At 45.1% G+C, this 21,715-nt stretch overlaps 1 protein-coding gene across 2 annotated transcripts in view; it reads right to left on the bottom strand.

The window, feature by feature from the left end:
- Positions 1-4,026: 4,026 nt before the first annotated feature.
- SNX6 (sorting nexin 6) overlaps positions 4,027-21,715 on the bottom strand; it is a 65,730-nt gene continuing 48,041 nt past the window's right edge. Inside the window, exons 9-13 of one of the 2 annotated variants that reach the window (XM_031668182.1) lie at positions 19,811-19,850; positions 14,078-14,164; positions 4,419-4,578; positions 4,251-4,336; positions 4,027-4,154 (exon numbers count right to left, since the gene is read on the bottom strand). In XM_031668182.1, the coding sequence (XP_031524042.1) occupies positions 4,131-4,154; positions 4,251-4,336; positions 4,419-4,578; positions 14,078-14,164; positions 19,811-19,850 (397 nt within the window). In that variant the 3' untranslated portion in view covers positions 4,027-4,130. The remainder of the gene's footprint in view (positions 4,155-4,250; positions 4,337-4,418; positions 4,579-14,077; positions 14,165-19,810; positions 19,851-21,715) is intronic. The other variant, XM_031668181.1, reaches the window with a different exon arrangement.

Here is a 21,715-nt window from a genome sequence, read left to right as displayed (position 1 = left end):
GTTACCCTAAAAAAGGGATAAAAAATAAATTATAAATTTTAGTCCAAACAATCTAGAAGACTCCTACTGAAAATACACTGTTAGAAACCACATAAAATATAGTGTTAGAAGTCATATGACTTTATCGATACATTAGAAATTTAAAAACAGCCATTCATTATATACACATAAAGGGTTAAACACATAAAATTACATAATTTGTTTCACATACAAGAATACTTTCTACATACCAGATTCTTCAGTAAATTTCTTTTTCTCTTTTTTTTCCTGAGATGGAGTATCACTCTGTTGCCCAGGCTGGAGTGCAGTGGCACCATCTCAGCTCACTGCAACCTCTGCCTCCCGGGTTCAAGTAATTCTGCCTCAGCCTCCCCAGTAGCTGGGATTACAGGCATCTGCCACTATGCTCCGCTAATTTTTGTATTTTTAGTAGAGACGGAGTTTTGCCATGTTGGCCAGGCTGGTTTTGAACTCCTGAACTCAGGTAATCCACCTGCCTCAGCCTCCCAAAGTGCTGGGATTACAGGCATGAGCCACCACGTCAGCCTTTCTTTGTTTTGATATGGAGTCTTGCTCTGTCACCCAGACTAGAGTGCAGTGGCATGATCTTGGCTCACTGCAACCTCTGCCTCCTGGGTTCAATCGATCGTCCTGCCTCAGCCTCTTGAGTAGCTGAGATTACAAGTGTGTGCCACTACACTGGCTAATTTTTTGTATTTTTTAGTAGAGACAGGGTTACGCTATGTTGGCCAGGTTGGTCTTGAACTCCTGACCGCAGGTGATCTGCCTGCCTTGGCCTCCCAAAGTGCTGGGATTACAGGGGTGAGCCACGGCACCCAGCCTTCACTGTAGGATGTTTAACAGCATCCTTGGCCCACCATGTACTGGTAGTAACCATAGAACACCCAGTTGTGATAACCACAAATGTCTTCAGCTATTGCAAAATGTCCTCTGGGGGGCAAAATCACCTCTGATTGAGTAGTACTGTTAATAGAACAGTTATCAGAAATCTAAATACAGAGAACTCAGGTCAGAAAGAACTTGAAAAAGTATAGAATCTGGCCAGGCGCGGTGGTTCATGCCTGCAATTCCAACACTTTGGGAGGCCGAGGTAGGCGGATCACCTGAGTTCAGCAGTTTGAGACCAGCCTGGCCAACATGGTGAAACCCTATCTCTACTAAAAATACGAAAATTAGCCGGGCATGGTGGTGTGCACCTGTGTCCCAGCTACTTGGGAGGCTGAGGGAGGAGAATCGCTTGAACCCAGGAGGCAGAGGTTGCAGTGAGCCGATATCACGCCACTGCACTCCAGTCTGGGGCAACAGGAGCGAAATTCCATATCAAATAATAAAAAAAAAAAGTGCAGAATCTGGAAACTGGACACTGACATCAGTCTATAGCAGGACTCAGCAAACTTTTTGTGTAAAAGGCTAAATAATAAGTATTTTAGGCTGTTTCAATAATTCCAGTATGCTACTATGTAAAAGCAGCCACAAAGCATAAATGAATGAGCTTGGCTGCGTTCCGATAAAATTTTATTTATAGATACTTAAATCTGAATTTCATAATTAATACATGTCATGACATATTATTATTATTATTATTGTTATTATTATTTTGAGACGGAGTCGTTCTGTCGCCCAGGCTGGAGTGCAGTGGCACCATCTCGGCTCACTGCAAGCTCCGCCTCCTGGGTTCACGCCATTCTCCTGCCTCAGCCTCCCGAGTAGCTGGGACTACAGGCGCCCGCCACCACGCCCGGCTAATTTTTTGTTTTTTTAGTAGAGACGGGGTTTCACTGTGTTAGTCAGGACGGTCTCGATCTCCTGATCTTGTGATCCGCCCGCCTCGGCCTCCCAAAGTGTTGGGATTACAGGCGTGAGCCACGTCGCCCGGCCGACATATTATTCTACCTTAAAAACAAAAACCAGGCCGGGCGCGGTGGCTCAAGCCTATAATCCCAGCACTTTGAGAGGCCGAGACGGGCGGATCACAAGATCAGGAGATCGAGACCATCCTGACTAACACAGTGAAACCCCGTCTCTACTAAAAATACAAAAAATTAGCCGGGCGTGGTGGCGGGCGCCTGTAGTTCCAGCTACTCGGGAGGCTGAGGCAGGAGAATGGTGTGAACCCGGGAGGCGGAGCTTCCAATGAGCCGAGATGGCGCCACCGCACTCCAGCCTGGGCGACAGAGCGAGATTCCGTCTCAAAACAAAAAACAAAAAACAAAAAAATCCCAACCATTTAAAAATGGGAACACCATTCCTGGCTCACAGACTTTACAAAAGAAGATGGGCTGTAGTTTGCCAACCCTTGATGTATAGCAAAACTTCTGGTAGTTCATAACTTTTTATTTTTATTTTTGGACACAGAATCTCATTCTGTTGCCCAGGCTGGAGTGCAGTGGCATGATCTCGGCTCACGGCAACCTCTGCCTCTCGGGTTCAAGCGATCATCTCGCCTCAGCCTCCGGAGAAGCTGGGATTACAGGCGTGCACCACCATGCCCAGCTGATTTTTGTATTTTTAGTAGAGACAGGGTTTCACCATCTTAGCTAGTGGTCTCGAACTCCTGACCTAAAGTGCTGGGATTACAGGCATGAGCCACTGTGCCCGGCCTCTCTTTAAAAAAAAAAAAAAAAAAAAAAAAGAATATTAGAAACCAGCTCAGGCTCCGTAAGAGTAACAATGCCAAACTTATCAAAACATTTTGACAGGGTTATTAGACTAAGAAATCAGAAAACAAAAATAGCAAATGTTAAATAAATTTTTTTTTGGCATCCAGGCTGAAGTGAAGTGGCGCAATCTTGGCTCACTGCAGCCTCCACCTCCTGGGTTTAAGCAATTCTGCCTCAGCTCCCCAGTAGCTGGGATTACAGGCGCCTGCCACCACGCCCAGCTAATTTTTATATTTTTAGTAGAGACGAGGTTTCACCATGTTGGCCAGGCTGGTCTTGAACACCTGACCTCAGATGATCCACCCATCTTGGCCTCCCAAAGTGTTGGGATTACAGGTGTGAGCCACTGCACCCGGCCTAATTTTTAAATGTTTTTATTAAGACTTTTTAAAAAAAAAACTAGTCAAAAAATGATACTGGTTTCCACATTAGGTATTAGATTCTTTCAGAGCTGACCATTGGAGATGATATAGATATTATTCTTACCTTGATTAAATAATCTTTAAAATCCCTCTCAATTCTAAGATTCTCTATTCTTAAAATTACTCTAAGGTTTGGGCCAAACTTTATATTAACTACAAGAAGAGCCTTAATTCAAAGTAAACAACTAATGTAAAAAAGACCAGAGGGCCAGGCATGGTGGCATACACCTGTAATCCCAGCTACTCGGGAGGCTGAGGCAGGAGGACTAACTGAGCCCAGGAGTTTGATGCTATCCTGGACAACACAGCAACATTCCAGCTCTAAAACATAATTAAATAAATACAATTTTAAAAAACCAGGCCGGGCGTGGTGGCTGATGCCTGTAATCTCAGCACTATGGGAGGCCGAGGCAGGTATCACCTGATGTCAGGAGTTCGAGACCAGTCTGGCTAACATGGTGAAAACCCTATCTCTACTAAAAATACAAAAATTAGCCACGTGTGGTGGCTAGCTACTCGGGAGGCTGAGGCAGGAGAGTTGCTTCAACCTGGGAAGCAGAGGTTGCAGTGAGCCGAGATCATGACACTGCACTCCAGTCTAGGTAACAGGGCAAGACTCTGTCTCAAAACAAAACAAAACAAAACAAAACAAAAAACCCCCAGACTAGCTGGGTACAGTGGCTCATGTCTGTAATCCCAGCACTTTGGGAGGCTGAAGCAGGAGGATCATTTGAGGTCGGGATTTCGAGATCAGCCTGGCCAACATGGTGAAACCATGTCTCTACTAAAAATACAAAAATTAGCCGGGTGTGGTGGCACATACCTGTAATCCCAGCTACTCGGGAGGCTGAGGCAGGGGAATCGCTTGAACCCGGGAAGCAGAGGTTGCAGTGAGCTGAGATCCTACCACTGCACTCCAGCCTGGGCAAGAGCGCGAGACTCTTGTCTCAAAAAAACAAAACAAAACAAAAAACCCAGACCAACTGTTTTGAAGCAGTGAAATAATCTTGGAAAATGTAATTCCAATTCAGGAATAGTTGTCACAGTATCCCTATGAGAATTAAGATTAAAGAATTATCAATGTCATAACTGATTAATTTCTAAATTACAAGTAACTTAAATTATTACATCTTTATTACAACTCTACCTTTGCATGCTTCAGTTCTAACTCTGCCAGTTCCACTAAATTTTTTCTGAATGCAGCAACTCTTCTTGTCTTAAAATCTATAAGTTCTGTGAACAAGAAATTAGGATTATTTAATTTACATAATAGTCATAAAGCATACCTTGTGATTGAAAGTTAACATAACAGTACCTTGTTTTGCAGACTCAGAGATTTTTTCAAATTTCTGACAACATAATTGTTGGGAAGTTTCTGCCTGTAGAACATCTTTATTTTTTGCTCTTGCTTTATCCAGTGCTTTATTAGCATTTTCATAATCCACTAGTGACCTAGACCTTCGATACAGGAGATCCTATAAAACAGAATGCTTCACAATAGTATATATATTGCATGTTTCCAGTAGTCACACCCAGCCACCACTGTCACCACCACCACAACCATCAGAGCTAACACACAGTGAATATACTACATGCTAGTTACTCCAGTTTTTTTTTTTTTTTTTTTGAGGCGGGGTCTCACTCTGTCGCCCAGGCTGGAGTGCAGTGGCACAATCTCCGCTCACTGCAACCTCTGCCTCCCGGGTTCCCGCCATTCTCCTGCCTCAGCCTCCCGAGTAGCTGGGACTACAGGCGCCGCCACCATGCCCGGCTAGTTTTTTTTTTGTATTTTTAGTACAGACGGGGTTTCACTGTGTTAGCCAGGATGGTCTCGATCTCCTGACCTCGTGATCTGCCCGTCTCGGCCTCCCAAAGTGCTGGGATTACAGGCTTGAGCCACCGCGCCCAGCCTCCATTTTTTTTTTTTGAGGCGGAGTTTTGCTCTTGTGGCCCAGGCTGGAGTGCAATGGCATGATCGTGGCTCACTGCAACCTCTGAAGTTATTCTAAATTTTTTTTTTTTTTTTTTTTTTGAGACGGAGTCTTGCTCTGTCACCAGGCTGGAGTGCAGTGGCGCAATCTCAGCTCACTGCAACCTCCACCTCGTGGATTCAAGCAATTCTCCTGCCTCAGTTTCCCGAGTAGCTGGGACTACAGGCGTGCACCACCACGCCTGGCTAATTTTTGTATTTTTAGTAAAGACGGGGTTTCACCATGTTGGCCAGGATGGTCTCCATCTCTTGACCTTGTGATCCACCTGCCTCCGCCTCCCAAAGTTATTCTAATTTTTAAATATTTTTGTAGAGATACGGCCTCACTATGTTGTCCAGGCAGGTCTCAAACTCCCGGCCTCAAAGCGATCCTCCTATTTCAGCCTGCTAAAGTGTATTACAGGCGTGAGTCATTGCACTCAGCCCATTTTTTAAGTAACAGCTTGAATTACATAGTCCATGTACCACATAACTCACAATTTAAAATATGAAATTCAATGGTTTTTAGCAAGCTCACAGAATTGAGGATCACCATAATCGATTTTAGAACACTTTCATCACCCAAAAAGAAACCCCATGCCCATCAACAGCCACGTGCCATTTTCCCATGTGTGCCCATATCCCTAGACAACCGCTTATTTGTTGCCTCTACAGATTTGCCTATTCTGGACATGTCTTTTTTTTTTTTGAGATGGAATCTCACTCTGTTGCCTAGGCTGGAGTGTGGTGGTGTGAACTTGGCTCACTACAACCTCCGCCTCCCGGGTTCAAGCGATTCTCCTGCCACAGCCTTCTGAGTAGCTGGGAATACAGGCGTGTGCCACAACGTCTGGCTAATTTTTGAATTTTTAGTAGAAATGGGGAATTCACCTATTCTGGACATTTCATAAAAATGGAATCATGTGAGTTTTTTGTGCCTGGCTTCTACCACTTAGCATGTTTCAAGTTCATCTATGTTGTAGCACAAATCAGTGTTTCACTCCTTTCTTTTTTTTTTTTTTTTTTTTTGAGACAGAGTCTCGCTCTGCCGCCCAGGCTGGAGTGCAGTGGTGTGATCTTGGCTCACTGCAAGCTCCGCCTCCCGGGTTCACGCCATTCTCCTGCCTCAGCCTCCCGAGTAGCTGGGACTACAGGCGCCCGCCACCTTGCCCGGCTAGTTTTTTTGTATTTTTTAGTAGAGACGGGGTTTCACTGTGTCAGCCAGGATGGTCTCGATCTCCTGACCTCGTGATCCGCCCATCTTGGCCTCCCAAAGTGCTGGGATTACAGGCTTGAGCCACCGCGCCCGGCCGTTTCACTCCTTTCTACTGCTGAATAGTACTTCACGTATGGCTATATCACATTAATTCATTCATCAGTTGATAGGCATTTGGTTTATTACCACTATTTGGACATAATTAATAATGCTGCTGTGAACATTTACATACAAGTGTTTATATGGACATGGCTTCATTTCTCACTATTAAGGAATGAAATTGCTGAGTCATATGGTAACTCTACATCAAACCTTTGAGAAACTGCCATATGGTTTTCCATAGTGGCTGCACATTTTACATTCCTACCAACACCATATGACAGTTCCAATTTCCTCAGTCACATCTTTGCCAACATTTATTACCTGTTTTTTGGTTTTGGAGAAGGAGTTTCGCTGTTGTTGCCCAGGCCGGAGTGCAATGGCGCAATCTCAGCTCACCGCAACCTCTGCCTCCTGGGTTCAAGCGATTCTCCTGCCTCAGCCTCCAGAGTACCTGAGATTACAGGCACGCGCCATTATGCCTGGCTAATTTTGTATCTTTAGTAGAGATGGGGTTTCTCTGTGGTCAGGCTGGTCTCAAACTCCCGACCTCAGGTAATCTGCCTGCCTCTGCCTCCCAAAGTGCTGGGATTACAGGTGTGAGCCACTGTGCCTGGCCTTATCTGTTTTGTTTTGTTTTTTCTTTTTTAAATGAAGGCCACTTTGTGGGTATAAAGTGGTATCTCGTATTTTTTTTTCCTGACACGGAGTCGTGCTCTGTCATCCAGGCTGGAGTGCAGTGGCGCAATCTTGGCTCACAGCAACCTCTGCTTCCCAGGTTCAAGCAATTCTCCACCTCAGCCTCCTGAGTAGCTGGGATTACAGGTGCCTGTCACCATGCCTGGCTAATTTTTACATTTTTAGTAGAGATGGGGTTTCACCATGTTGGCCAGGCTGGACTCAAACTCCTGACTTCAAGTGATCCACCTGCCTTGGTCTCCCAAAGTGTTGGGATTACAAGTGTAAGCCACCACGCCAGGCCTATCTCATACTAACGATTTGCATTTCCCTGATAGCTTGTGAGCATCTTTTGATGGTTTAATGGCCATTTGTGTATCTTCTTCGGAGAAAACTTTAAGTCCTCTGCCCATTTTTAAATTGGGTTATTTCTCTTTTTGTTTATTTTTATTTACTTATTTATTTATTTTTGACAAAGTCTTGCTCTGTCACCCAGGCTAGACTGCAGTGACACGATCTCGGCTCACTGCAACCTCCGCTTCCCGGTTCAAGCAATTCTCTGCCTCAGCCTCCCGAGTAGCTGGGATTACAGGTGCCCGCCACCATGTCTGGCTAATTTTTTGGTATTTTTAGTAGAGATGGGGTTTCACCATGTTGGCCAGGCTGGTCTTGAACTCTCAACTCCGCGATCCACCCGCCTCAGCCTTCAAAAGTGCTGGGATTATGGGCATGAGCCACCGCACCTGGCCTTCTCCCTCTTTTTTTTTTTTTTTTTTGAGATGGAGTCTTGCTCTGTCACCAGGCTGGAGTGCAGTGGCATGATCTTGGCTCACTGCAAGTTCCGCCTCCCGGGTTCAGGCCATTCTCCTGCCTCAGCCTCCCGTGTAGCTGGGACTACAGGCACCCACCACAATGCCCAGCTATTTTTTTTTGTATTTTAGTAGAGACGGAGTTTCACCGTGTTAGCCAGAATAGTCTCGATCTCCTGACCTCATGATCCACCCGCCTCGGCCTCCCAAAGTGCTGGGATTACAGGCGTGAGCCACCCCGCCCAGCCTCGGCCTTCTCTTTTTATTAAGAGTTCTTCATATATTCTGAGAATATAAATTGTGTTACATCCAGACAATGGAATATTATTTAGCACTAAGAAGAAATGAGCTATCAAGCCATGACAAGACATAGAAGAGGCCGGGCATGGTGGCTCACGCCTGTAATCCCAGCACTTTGGGAGGCCGAGGCGGGCGGATCACGAGGTCAGGAGACTGAGACCATCTTGGCTAACATGGTGAAACACCGTCTCTACTAAAAACACAAAAAATTAGCCGGGCATTGTGGCGGGCGCCTGTAGTCCCAGCTACTCGGGAGGCTGAGGCAGGAGAATGGCGTGAACCCAGGAGGTGGAGCTTGCAGTGAGCCGAGATCCCGCCACGGCACTCCAGCCTGGGCGACTGTCTCAAAAAAACAAAACAAGGCCGGGCGCGGTGGCTCAAGCCTGTAATCCCAGCACTTTGGGAGGCCGAGACGGGCGGATCATGAGGTCAGGAGATCGAGACCATCTTGGCTAACACAGTGAAACCCCGTCTCTACTAAAAAATACAAAAAACTAGCCGGGCGAGGTGGCGGGCACCTGTAGTCCCAGCTACTCGGGAGGCTGAGGCAGGAGAATGGCGCAAACCCGGGAGGCGGAGCTTGCAGTGAGCTGAGATCCGGCCACTGCACTCCAGCCCGGGCGACAGCGCGAGACTCCGTCTCAAAAAAAAAAAAAAAAAAAAAACAAAACAAAACAAAACAAAACAAACAAAACAAAAAACAAAAAGACATAGAAGAAACTTAAATGCATAAACTAAATGCAAGAAGCCAATCTGAAAACACTATATACTATATGATTCCAACTATATAACATTCTAGAAAAAGTAAAACTATGGAGACAGTGAAAAGATCAGTGGCTGCCAGGGACTGAGGGAAAGGAGGATGAACGCAGAGAGCATAGAGGATTTTTAGGACAACAAAAATACTACGTATCATATTATGACGGTGGACACATAACGGTGGACACGTATCATGCATCCATAACACATTTCTTTTTTTTTTTTTTTTTTTTAGATGGAGTCTTGCTGTGTCTCCCAGGCTGGCGTGCAGTGTGGATCTCAGCTCACTGCAAACTCCGCCTCCCGGGTAGCTGCGACTACAGGCGCCCGCCACCTCACCCGGCTAGTTTTTTGTATTTTTTTTAGTAGAGATGGGGTTTCACTGGGTTAGCCAGGATGGTCTCGATCTCCTGACCTTGTGATCCGCCTGTCTCAGCCTCCCAAAGTGCTGGGATTACAGGCTTGAGCCTCCGCGCCCGGCCAACACATTTCTTTTTATTACTGAGTACTATTCCATCGTATGGCTATGTAACAATGTGTTTATCTCATCATCCATTGGATATTTGCGTTGTCAGTTTTCAGCTGTTACAAATAAAGTTGCTGTGAACATCTGTATGGACATATGCTTTCATTTCTTTCTTTCCTTTTCTTTTTTTTTTTTTTTTGAGACGGAGTCGCGGTCTGTCACCCAGGCTGGAGTGCAGTGGCCGGATCTCAGTTCACTGCAAGCTCCGCCTCCCGGGTTCACGCCATTCTCCTGCCTCAGCCTCCAAGTAGCTGGGACTACAGGCACGCACCACCACGCTTGGCTAATTTTTTGTATTTTTAGTAGAGACGGGGTTTCACCGTGTTAGCCAGGATGGTCTCAATCTCCTGACCTCGTGATCCGCCCGCCTTGGCCTCCCAAAGTGCTAGGATTACAGGCGGGAGCCACCGCACCCAGCCCTTTCCTTCTTTTCAATAGAGATAGGATCATGCTATGTTGCCAGGCTGGTCTTGAATTCCTGGCCTCCAGCAATCCTCCCGCCTTGGCCTCCCAAAGTGTTGGGATAACAGGGGTGAGCCACCATGCCCAGCCCTGCTTTCATTTCTCTTGGGTGAATACCTAGAAGGGAACTGACTGGATCACTGCATAGTATATTTCGTCTTTTAAGAAATTATGGAAATTTCCCAAGGAGGTGCACCACATTCCTATTAACAGTATATGATGGTTTAAGTTGCTATGTATCTTTGCCAGAATTTTTCTCCTTTTATCCATTCTAATTAAGGTGTATAGTGATACCTTGTTGTAGTTTTAATTCTGACAACTACATTTTAATCATTTCTTAAAGTTACTAAGAAATTGTTATCTATTAACAACCACATTTGGCTGTGAACAGGGGCTCACACCTATAATCCTGACACCTTGGGAGGCTGAGGCGGGAGGATAACTTGAGCCCAGGAGTTTGCAACATAGTGAGACACTTGTCTCTGCAAAAAATTAAAACAAAAAACAACCACATTTGATAATTTAAAGTCTTCAAAAGTGAATATTTTAGCACTGCCCATCCAATGTAAATAGTTTATAAGATATAATTTGATATGAACAGTGTATTTATAAGTACCTAAGAATTCAAAGTTAAAAGGTTATAATTTAATAAAAATGATCAGCATCAGTGATCAGGTGGGAATTTTGTGTACAATATCTCAATTCACAAATTAACACTGAATTTGGGTTATCTGATCCACTAAGTTTTCAGTGCTTTTCAGTTATTCGTGTTAACTTTTTCTTTTTTGAGATGGAGTCTCGCTCTGTTGCCCAGGTTGAAGTGCCATGGCGCGATCTCCGCTCACTGCAAGCTCTGCCTCCCGGGTTCATGCCATTTTCCTGCCTCAGCCTCCCGAGTAGTTGGACTACAGGCGCCCACCACCACACCCGGCTCATTTTTTGTATTTTTTAGTAGAGATGGGGTTTCACTGTGTTAGCCAGGATGGTCTCGATCTCCTGACCTCGTGATCCACCCACCTCAGCCTCCCAAAGTGTTGGGATTACAGGTGTGAGTCACCGTGCCTGGCCTTGTGTTAACTTTTTTTTAAAGACAAGGTCTTATCTTACTCTGTTGTTCAGGCAAGAGTATACAGTGACAATCACGGCTCACCGCAGTTTTGAACTCCTGGGCTCAAGCAATCCTCCTGTGTCAACCTCCCCTGGGACTATAGGAACATACCACCATGGCCTAGCTAATTTTTAAAACTTTTTGTAGACACAGAATGTCATTTTGTTGCCTAGGCTGGTCTTGAACTCTTGGTCTCATGTGATTTTCCCACACTGGCCTCCCAAAGTGTTGGGATCACAGGCATAAGTCACAGTGCCCAGTCAAAAAAATTTTTTGAGGCCAGGCGGGATGGTTCATGCCTGTAATCCCAGCATGTTGGGAGGCTGAGGCTGGTGGATCACTTGAGGTAAGGAGTTCGAAACCATCTTGGCCAACATGGTGAAACCCCGTATCTACTAAAAATACAAAAATTATCCGGGTATGGTGGCGAGTGCCTGTAGTCCCAGTTACTCAGGAGGCAGAGGCAGGAGAATGGCTTGAACCTAGGAAGCAGAGGTTGCCATAACCCAGTATCACGCCACTGCACTCCAGCCTGGGCAACAGGGCGAGACTCTGTCTAAAAAAAAAAAAAAATTATTATTAATAATAATAATAATAATAATTTTTGGTTAGTGTTTTAGTCTTGCAGTTTTGTTTTTTTTTTTAATTAATTTTTTTTGAGACGGAGTCTCACTGTGTTGCCCAGGCTGGAATGGAATGGCGCGGTCTCGGCTCACTGCTATCTCCCCCTCCTGGCTTCAAACGATTCTCCTGCCTCAGCCTCTGGAGTAGCTGTGATTACAGGCACCTGCCACCATGCCTGGCTAATTTTTGTGTTTTTAGTAGAGATGGGGTTTCACCATGTTGGCCAGGCTGGTCTCAAACCGCTGACCTCGTGATCCATCCGCCTCGGCCTCCCAAAGTGCTGGGATTACAGGCGTGAGCCACTGTGCCCTGCCGCCCACGGCTTTTAAAGGGAAACATGAGTTGCCTTATAAAAAAACATGTTTTTGGCCGGGCGCGGTGGCTCAAGCCTGTAATCCCAGCACTTTGTGAGGCCGAGACGGGCGGATCACAAGGTCAGGAGATCGAGATCATCCTGGCTAACATGGTGAAACCCCATCTCTACTAAAAATACAAAAAATTAGCCGGGTGCGGTGGCGGGCGCCTGTAGTCCCAGCTACATGGGAGGCTGAGGCGGGAGAATGGCGTGAACCCGGGAGGTGGAGCTTGCAGTGAGCCGAGATTGCCCCACTGCACTCCAGCCTGGGCGACAGAGCGAGACTCCCGTCTCAAAAAAAAAAAAAAAAAAAAACAAAAAAAAACCATGTTTTTGTTTTATGGTGCTCTGACTCTCAATGGAGGACTTTCATAGACCAAATTAGAAATCCTTTTGCAGCTGGGTGTGGTAGCTCATGCCTGTAATCCCAGCACTTTGGGAGGCCAGGTGAGGGGATCATGGGGTCAGGAATTCAAGACCAGCCTGGCCAATATGGTGAAACTCCATCTCTACTAAAAATACAAAAATTAGCCGGGCGTGGTAGTGGGCGCCTGTAGTCCCAACTACTTGGGAGGCTGAGGCAGGAGAATCACTTGAACCCAGGAGGCGGAGGTTGCAGTGAGCTGCAGTCACGCCACTGCACTCCAGCTTGGGTGACAGAGCTAGAGTCCACCTCAAAAGAAAAAAGAAATCCTTTTGCAGTATGTGGCTCATGCCCATAATTCCAGCACTTTGGGAGGCCAAGGCACGCAGATCACCTGAGGTCAGGAGTTCGAGACCAGCCTGGCCAACATAGGGAAATGCCGCCTCTACTAAAAATACAAAAACTAGCTGGGCGTGGTGGCACACGCCTGTAATCCCAGCTACTCAGGAGGCTGAGGCAGGAAAACCGCTTGAACCCAGAAAGCAGAGGTTATAATTGGGTGACAGAGTGAGACTCCATCTCAAAAAAAAAAAAAGAAAGAAATCCTTTAGCAATACAACTGCTATTTGACCATTTTACTTTTGTTTTCCAAGACATTTTACCCGAAGAAATATACCAAATTCATTTTTTTTTTAAAGACAGAGTTGGGGTTTCACCATGTTGGTCAGGCTGGTCTTGAACTCCTGACCCCAGGTGATCCACCCGCCTCGGCCTCCCAAAGTGCTCGGATTACAGGTGTGAGCCACTGTGCCTGGCCAGGTCTTGCTTTTTTTCTTTTTCTTTGTTTTTATTATTTATTATTATTTTTTGAGACAGAGTTTCACTCTTGTTGCCCAGGCTGCAGTGCAATGGCGCAATCTCTGCTCACTGCAACCTCCACTTCCTGCATTCAAGCAATTTTTCCTCAGCCTCCCGAGTAGCTGGGACTACAGGTGCCCACCACCATGCCCGGGTAATTTTTGCACTTTTAGTAGAGATGGGGTTTCACCATGTTGGTCAGGGTGGTCTCAAACTCCTGACCTCAGGTGATCCATCCACCTCACCCTCCGAAAGTGCTGAGATTAGAGGCATGAGCCACCACCCCGGCCTCTTTTTTTTTTTTGAGATGGAGTTTTGCTCTTGTCACCCAGTCTGGAGTTCAATGGCACGCGATCTCGGCTCACTGTAATCTCTGCCTCCCAGGTTCAAGTGATTCTCCCACCTCAGCCTCCCAAGTAGCTGGGATTATAGGCACCCACCACCATGCCCAGTTAATTTTTGTATTTTTAGTAGAGACAGGGTTTCATCATGTTAGCCAGGCTGGTCTTGAACTCCTGATCTCAGGTGATCCTCTGGCCTTGGCCTCCCCAAGTGTTGGGATTATAGGCGTAAGCCACCACACCTGACCACAAATTCATTTTTTTAAAGTTCTAGATTATATCAGAAATATAATAAAGAGGAGACTTTTATGTGGGGTTTCCCACGTGAAATATGTATAATTATATACATATATACAATTTCTAAAAGGAGAAATAAAATTCATATTTGAAAATATAATTTAAAATCACATAAAGGAGATAAATCATCATTAACAATCTGAAGTCTAACAAACTCTCAAGAAATGGCTGTTTGTAAAATGGCTCATTAAAAAAAAGATTAAAATTACCTTAGCAGCTTGAGATTCTCTTAAGTAATATTTTAAAAGATCAGAAAGTTTGAGGTCTTCATCAGCAGACACTCGTGCTTCTATTTTCTGGAAAGGAAAAAATTGAATATTTAATCAACAACTACATTCTGCTCTCAGTGGTTTCCTTCTTAATTACAACTATTATTATAGTTTAAAAAAACTGAAGTTTTAACTATAGTATCCATTCCTATTTATCTAGCTTTCCTTCCCTTTCTGTTTCTACTAGCCTGCTACTTTCCTTTGCAACTCTCACATAAAATGAACAGAAAAAAGATCAGATCAAATGAGACTCGTGAGTTTATGGAAGGACAACTTTTTTTTTTTTTTTTTTTTTTTGAGACGGAGTCTAACTCTGTCACCCAGGCTGGAATGCAGTGGTGCAATCTCGGCTCACTGCAACCTCTGCTTCCCAGGTTCAAGCAATTCTCCTGCCTCAGCCTCCTGAGTAGCTGGAAATACAGGCATGCACCACCATGCCCAGCTAATTTTTCTATTTTTAGTAGAGACAGGGTTTCATCATGTTGGCCAGGCTGGTCTCAAACTCCTGACCTCAAGTGATCCTCCTGCCTCAGCCTTCCAAAGTGCTGGGATTACAGGTGTGAACAACCATGCCCAGTCAGACTCTAAAATGAGTTTCAATATCATCTTTTATCTTCATTAATATTTTCTCAGGCCAGGCACGGTGGCTCATGCCTGTAATCCTGGCACTTTTGGGAGGCCAAGGTGGGCGGATCACGAGGTCAGGAGTTCGAGACCAGCCTGACCAACATGGAGAAACCCCATCTCTACTAAAAATACAAAAATTAGCCGGGCATGGTGGTGTGTGCCTGTAATCCCAGCTACTCAGAAGGCTGAGGTTGCAGTGAGCCAAGATTGAGCCACTGCACTCCAGCCTGGGCGACGAAGCAAGACTCTGTCTCAAAAGAAAAAAAAAACTTTCTAGGTATTTCTTTCTTTTTCAGATGGAGTCTCGCTCTTGCCAGGCTGGAGTATAGTGGCATGATCTCAGCTCCCTACAACCTCTGCCTCCTGGGTTCAAGAGATTCTCCTGCCTCAGCCTCTCTAGTAGCTGGGATTATAGGTGTATGTCACCACACTCGGCTAATTTTTTTGTATTTTTTTTTAGTAGAGATGGGGTTTTGTCTTGTTGGCCAGGCTGGTCTCGAACTCCTGACCTCAGGTGATCTGCCCACCTCAGCCTCCCAAAGTACTGGGATTACAGGTGTGAGCCACTGTGCCCAGCTGCTATTCATTTCAATTGTAATTGATATGCACACACAATTTTAAAGGAATGAAGGCTTGCAATGGTAGACTAGTTAATTCAATCTAATCCTCCTGCTGAGGACAACCAGAAATACAGTCAAAGCATTAGTAAAATGTGCCTGAAGACACTGTAGAGTAATAAACAGAAGTGGTATGTACAAGGTGAGATTGAAGGGGAAGTAGTCAGGTCAGACTAAAAAGATAGCTCTTCAGTATGACTGGACAGAGGATTAAAAAAAATACATCAACCAAATGTAATATATGGGACCCTGTTTGTATCCTGATCAAACAAACTATACTATAATAAAAAGCCATTTATGAGACAATTGGGAAAATGTATATACTGGATATTTGATGACATTAAGGAGGAATCATTAGTAACAGTATTGACTATATTAAAAATAATTCTTATACTAAAAAGAGACAAGTGTGCATGAAGGACTCAAAACAGAATGAAGATGGACTTTTTGGAATGTAAGAACTTTAAGCAATGTAGAAAACGTTAACATTCGCCAGGTGCAGTGGCTCACATCTGTAATCCCAGCACTATGGGAGGAAAAGGCAGGTGAATCATTTGAGGTCAGAAGTTCGAGACCAGTCTGGCCAACATGGTGAAACCCCTCATCTCTACAAAAACACAAAAATTAGCTAGGAATGGCAGCACACGCCTATAATCCCAGGTACTTGGGAGGCTGAGGCATGAGAATCACTTGAGCCCAGGAGGCGAAAGTTGCAGTGAGCCAAGATCGTGCCACTGCACTCCAGCTTGGGCGACAGAGCAAGACTCTGTCTCAAAACAAACAAACAAACAAAAAAAAAAAGGGAAAATGTTAATATTCAGAAACCTGGCTGATGCATTACAGGAATTCCTGTACTATTTTCTGCAACTTTTCCATAAGTCTGAAATTATCGTCAAAGTAAAAAGTTAAAGTAAGGCTGGCACCTTAATAAGGCTCATGCCTAGCATTTTGGAAGGCTGAGGCGGGTGGAACATTTGAGGTCAGGAGTTCGAGGCCAGCCTGGCCAACATGGTGATACCCATCTCTACTAAAAGTACAAAAATTAGTCGGGTGTAGTGATGTGTGCCTGTAATCTCAGTTTGGGAGGCTGAGGCAGGAGAATCACTTAAACCCAGGAGGCAGAGGTTGCAGTGAGTCGAGATTACGCCACTGCATTCCAGCCTAGATGACAGAGTGAGACTCTGTCTCAAAAAAGAAAAAGAAAAAAAAAAAAGTTAAGGGGCCAGGTGCGGTGGCTCACGCCTGTAATCCCAGCACTTTGGGAGGCCAAGGTGGGCGGATCACGAGGTCAAGAGATCAAGACCGCCCTGGCCAACAGGGTGAAACCCCATCTCTATTAAAAATACAAAAATTAGCTGGGCGCGGAGGCGTGCACCTGTAGTCCTAGCTACTCGGGAGGCTGAGGCAGGCGAATTGCTTGAACCTGGGAGGCGGAGGTTGCAGTGAGCCGAGATTGCGCCACTGCACTCTAGCCTGGCGACAGAGTGAGACTTCATCTCAAAAAAAAAAAAAAAAAAAAGTTAAACTAAAACAACTACACACCTACCAGAATGGCAAGAATTATAAAGGTAGAAAACACTCAGTTTTAACAAGCTTGTAGAATAACCTAAATGCTCATACTTATTCTTGTGGGCATGCAAATTGGTACAATCATTATGGGAAAGTTTTGCAGTTTCTGCAAAAGCTTTTCACATGGTCATCCTATGATCCATCAATTCCCCTCCTAGTTATATATATCCAACAGAATTGTATACTTGTGTTCAGAAGATATACAAGAATAATCTTAGCAGTATTGTTATAAAGAAACCCAAACTAGAAACTATCCAAATGCCTATCAACAGTAGAACAGATAAACAAATTAATAAAATACTATACAGCAAGAAGAATAAAGGAACCAGGCTAGGTAGCTCATGCCTATAATCCCAATGCTTTGAAGGGTGAGGCAGGAATATCAATAGAGGCCAAGAGTTCAAGACCAGCCTGGGCAATGTAGTGAGATTCCCTCTCTACAAAAATTAGCCAGGCATGGTAACACACATCTGTAGTCCTAACTACTTGGGAGGCTGAGGCAGGAGGATGCTTGACCTCAAGAGTTTGAGGCTACAGTGAGTTATGATCATGCAAGTGCACTCCCACCAGGGCAACAAAGTGAGACCCCGTCTCTAAAACAAAAAGAATAAAGGAACTACATCTATGTGCAACAACATGGTTTTTTTTTTGTTTTGTTTTTTTTTTTTTTGAGACAGAGTCTCGCTCTGCTGCCCAGGCTGGAGTGCAGTGGCGTGATCTTGGCTCACTGCAAGCTCCGCCTCCTGGGTTCATGCCATTCTCCTGCCTCAGCCTCCCGAGTAGCTGGGACTACAGGCGCCCGCCACCTCGCCTGGCTAGTTTTTTTGTATTTTTTAGTAGAGACGGGGTTTCACCGTGTCAGCCAGGATGGTCTCGATCTCCTGACCTCGTGATCCGCCCGTCTCGGCCTCCCAAAGTGCTGGGATTACAGGCTTGAGCCACCGCGCCCGGCCAACAACATGGTTTAATCCTATGAATGAATATAATGTTGAGTACATTAAACAGACATGAAAGAATATAAGGCAGGCACAGTGGCTCATACCTGTAATTCCAGCACTCTGGGAGGCTGAGGCAGGATGACTGCCTGAGGCCAGGAGTTTGAGACCAGCCTGGGCAACATAGCAAGACCCTGTCTCTACCACAGGAAAAAAAAAAGAAAAAAAGAAAAAGAATACATGTTGCACAAGCATTTATATTATGTATAAAACTAAAAAACGGGCCAGGTTGGGTGCAGTGGCTCATGCCTGTAATTCTAGCACTTTCGAAGGCCAGGGTAGGCAGATGGCTTGACATCAGGACTTTGAGACCAGCCTGGCCAACATGGTGAAACCCCTCTCTACTAAAAATACAAAAATTAGCCTGGTGTGGTGGTGCATGCCTGTAATCTCAGCTACTCGGGAGGCAGGAGAATCACTTGAACCTGGGAGGCAGAGGTTGCAATGAGCCGAGATTGTGCCACTGCACTCCAGCCTCCAGCCTGGTTTTGATCTCAAAACAAACAAACAAACAAAAAACAAAACAAAAAACCCGAATCCGTATTGGCAGTGCCTTGAAAGGCAGCTGAGGAGATGAGGAGGCGGCCAGGCATCTGGGTTGCTGGTAATTTTCTATTTATTTTCTTTCTTTGATACAGGGTCTGTCACCCAGGCTGGAGTACACTGGCACAATCACAGCTCACTATAACCTTGACCTCCTGGGCTCAAGAATCTTCCTGCCTCAGCCTCCCAAGTAGTTAGGACTACAGTTGTGCGCCACCATGACTGGCTAATTTTTGGTAACTTTTGTAGAGAGGGAGTCTCGTTACATTGCCCAAGCTAGTTGAACTCCTGGCCTCTACTGATCCTCCCGCCTCATCCTTCAATGTATGGGATGATGGGCATGAGCCACGTGGCCTGGTTCCTTTATTCTTATTGGTATGTAGTATTTAATTAATTTGTTTGTCTGTTCCAGGAGGTATTCTTTTTTTTTTAGAGATAGGGTCTCACCCTGTTGCCCAGGATGGAATACAGTTGCACGATCATACACCTCACTGCAGCCTCAAACTCCTGAGCTTAGGCATCCTCCTGCCTCAGCCCCCGAAGTAGGACTACAGGTTTGCACCACCACACCTGGCTAATTTGTAAACATTTTGTAGAGATGGCATCTTGCTATGTTTTCCCAGGCTGATCTCAAATTCCTGGGCTCAAGAGATCCTCCTGCCTCAGCCTCCCAAAGTGCTGGGATTACAAGCATTAAATCACTGCACCCAGAAGAATATGAACTTTTATACAAATACCTAAAGGCCATAACAAAAAATGGAATTTCCTGAAAAACTTCCAATGGAATCCAAATCTGAATCTGTTTCATCATCCTTCTGAAGTATACGCATCTTCCTCGATAGAGTTAAACAGAACCATAGCAAGTTAAATATTACCATATGCAGATATTTAAATAGCCAAAAGGTTAATAGTGATTACTTTTTTTTTTTTTTTTGAGATGGAGTCTTGCTCTGTCACCAGGCTAGAGTGCAGTGGTGCGATCTTGGCTCACTGCAATGTCAGCCTCCCAGGTTCAAGCGATTCTCATGCCTCAGCCTCCCGAGTACCTGGGACTACAGGCATGCGTCACCACGCCCAGCTAATTTTTGTATTTTTAGTAGAGACAGGGTTTCACCATGTTGGCCAGGATGGTCTTGATCTCTTGACCTCGTGATCTGCCCACCTCAGCCTCCCAAAGTGTTGGGATTATAGGCATGAGCCACTGTGCCCGGCCAATAATGATTACTCTTTTAAAAAAAATTTTATGAATTGTGGTAAAAACCTTTAACATGAGCTCTCTGGGCACAATATTATGCAGTATATCTCTATAATTTAGTACTTACTCTTGTTTTATCGAACAGTTCTGAAACTTTGAGAAAAAACCTGTAAAGGAAAATATTTTCATCATATGCCACATTCAAAGTAATTTTCCATTTCAAATGTATGAGAATATGCTCCCAAACCATATTAGTAACACCTTGTCTCATTGCAGTTATATTCAATAGCCCTATTAACTGCAGACTTCATTTAGCTTCACAAAAATCTCCCTGTATTTCTACCAATAAAAGAGATTACTTGAAATCTGTTTACAGATAAGACTATCTGTTCATTTATTTATTTATTTTTTTGAGATGGAGTTTCACGCTTGTTGCCCAGACTGGAGTGCAATGGCTCAATCTCAGCTCACCGCAACCTCTGCCTCCTGGCTTCAAGCGATTCTCTGGCCTCAGCCTCCTGAGTAGCTGGAACTACAGGCGCCTGCCACCACGCCCAGCTAATTTTTGTCTTTTTGGTAGAGACAGGGTTTCACCATGTTGGCCAGGATGGTCTTCATCTCTTGATCTCATAATCCGCCCACCTCAGCCTCCCAAAGTTCTGGGTTTACAGGTGTGAGCCATCGCACCCAGGCCTGATTTTTTCTTTCTTTTTTTTTTTTTTTTTGAGACAGAGTCTGGCTCTGTTGCACAGGCCAGAGCGCAGTGGCGCAATCTCAGCTCACTGCAACCTCTGCCTCCTGGGTTCAAGTGATTCTCCTGCCTCAGCCTCCTGAGTAGCTGAGATTACAGGCAATTGCCCCCATGCCTGGCTAATTTTTGTATTTTTAGTAGAGACGAGTTTTCACCTGGTTAAAAATTAGCCAGGTGTGGTGGTGCACACCTGTAATCCCAGCTATTCAGGAGGCAAAGGCAGAAGGATGGCTTGAGTCCAGGCTTGTCTTGGACTCCTGATCTCAAGTGATCTGCCCGCCTTGGCCTCCCAAACTGCTAAGATTACAGGTGTGAGCCAGAGCGCCAGGCTCCATTTCAAGATGACAGCCTAAGCCATACATTAAAGGTGTTTTTGTTGTTGTTGTTCTTGAGACTGAGTCTCGCTTTCTCGCCCCAGCTGTAGTGCAGTAGTGCCATCTCGGTTCACTGCAACCTGCACCTCCTGGGTTCAAACGATTCTCCTACCTCAGCCTCCTAAGTAGCTGGGATTACAGGCACCCACCACACCTGGTTAATTTTTGTAGTTTTAGTAGAGATGGGGTTTTGCCATGTTGGCCAGGCTGGTCTCAAACTCCTGGCCTCAAGTGATCTGTCCACCTTGGCCTCCCAAAGTGCTGGGATTACAGGCGTGAGTCACTGTGCCCAGCCAACAAAATTTATCTAGATTCATTTTAGCAAACAGGCTGAGGCAAGCAGCTCACTTGAGGCCAGGAGTTTGAGACTAGTCTGGGCAACACAGTGAAACCCTGTCTCTACTAAAAATACAAAAAATTAGTGGGGCATGGTGTCACAATCCTGTAATTGAACTACCCTTTAATACTCTGGTGCTTGGTCAGGTGCAGTGGCTCATGCCTGTAATCTCAGCACTTTGGGAGGCCGAGGTGGGCAGATCACGAGGTCAGGAGATCGAGACCATCCTGGCTAACATGGTGAAATCCTGTCTCTATTAAAAATACAAAACAAAATTAGCCAGGTGGCGTGGTGGCACATGCCTGTAGTCCCAGCTACTCAGGAGGCTGAGGCAGGAAAATGGTGTGAACCTGGGAGGCGGAGCTTGCAGTAAGCCGAGATTGTGTCACTGCACTCCAGCCTGGGCAACAGAGTGAGACTCCATCTCAACAACAACAAAAAAAGTCTGGTGCTGGGATATTTTTTAGTTGGTATCAGCATTTGACAGATAAACTAGGTAAAAGTGAAAATAAATTGTTAAGTAGAAATTGGTTATTCATTTTTTTCTTTTCTTTTCTTTTTTTTTTGTGA

This window comes from Papio anubis, chromosome 7 (genome assembly GCF_008728515.1).
Source record: "Papio anubis isolate 15944 chromosome 7, Panubis1.0, whole genome shotgun sequence".
NCBI classification, from domain to species: domain Eukaryota; kingdom Metazoa; phylum Chordata; class Mammalia; order Primates; family Cercopithecidae; genus Papio; species Papio anubis.
The sequence above is the reverse complement of the archived record's forward strand: the minus strand, read 5'-3'. Positions and strand labels throughout refer to the sequence as shown.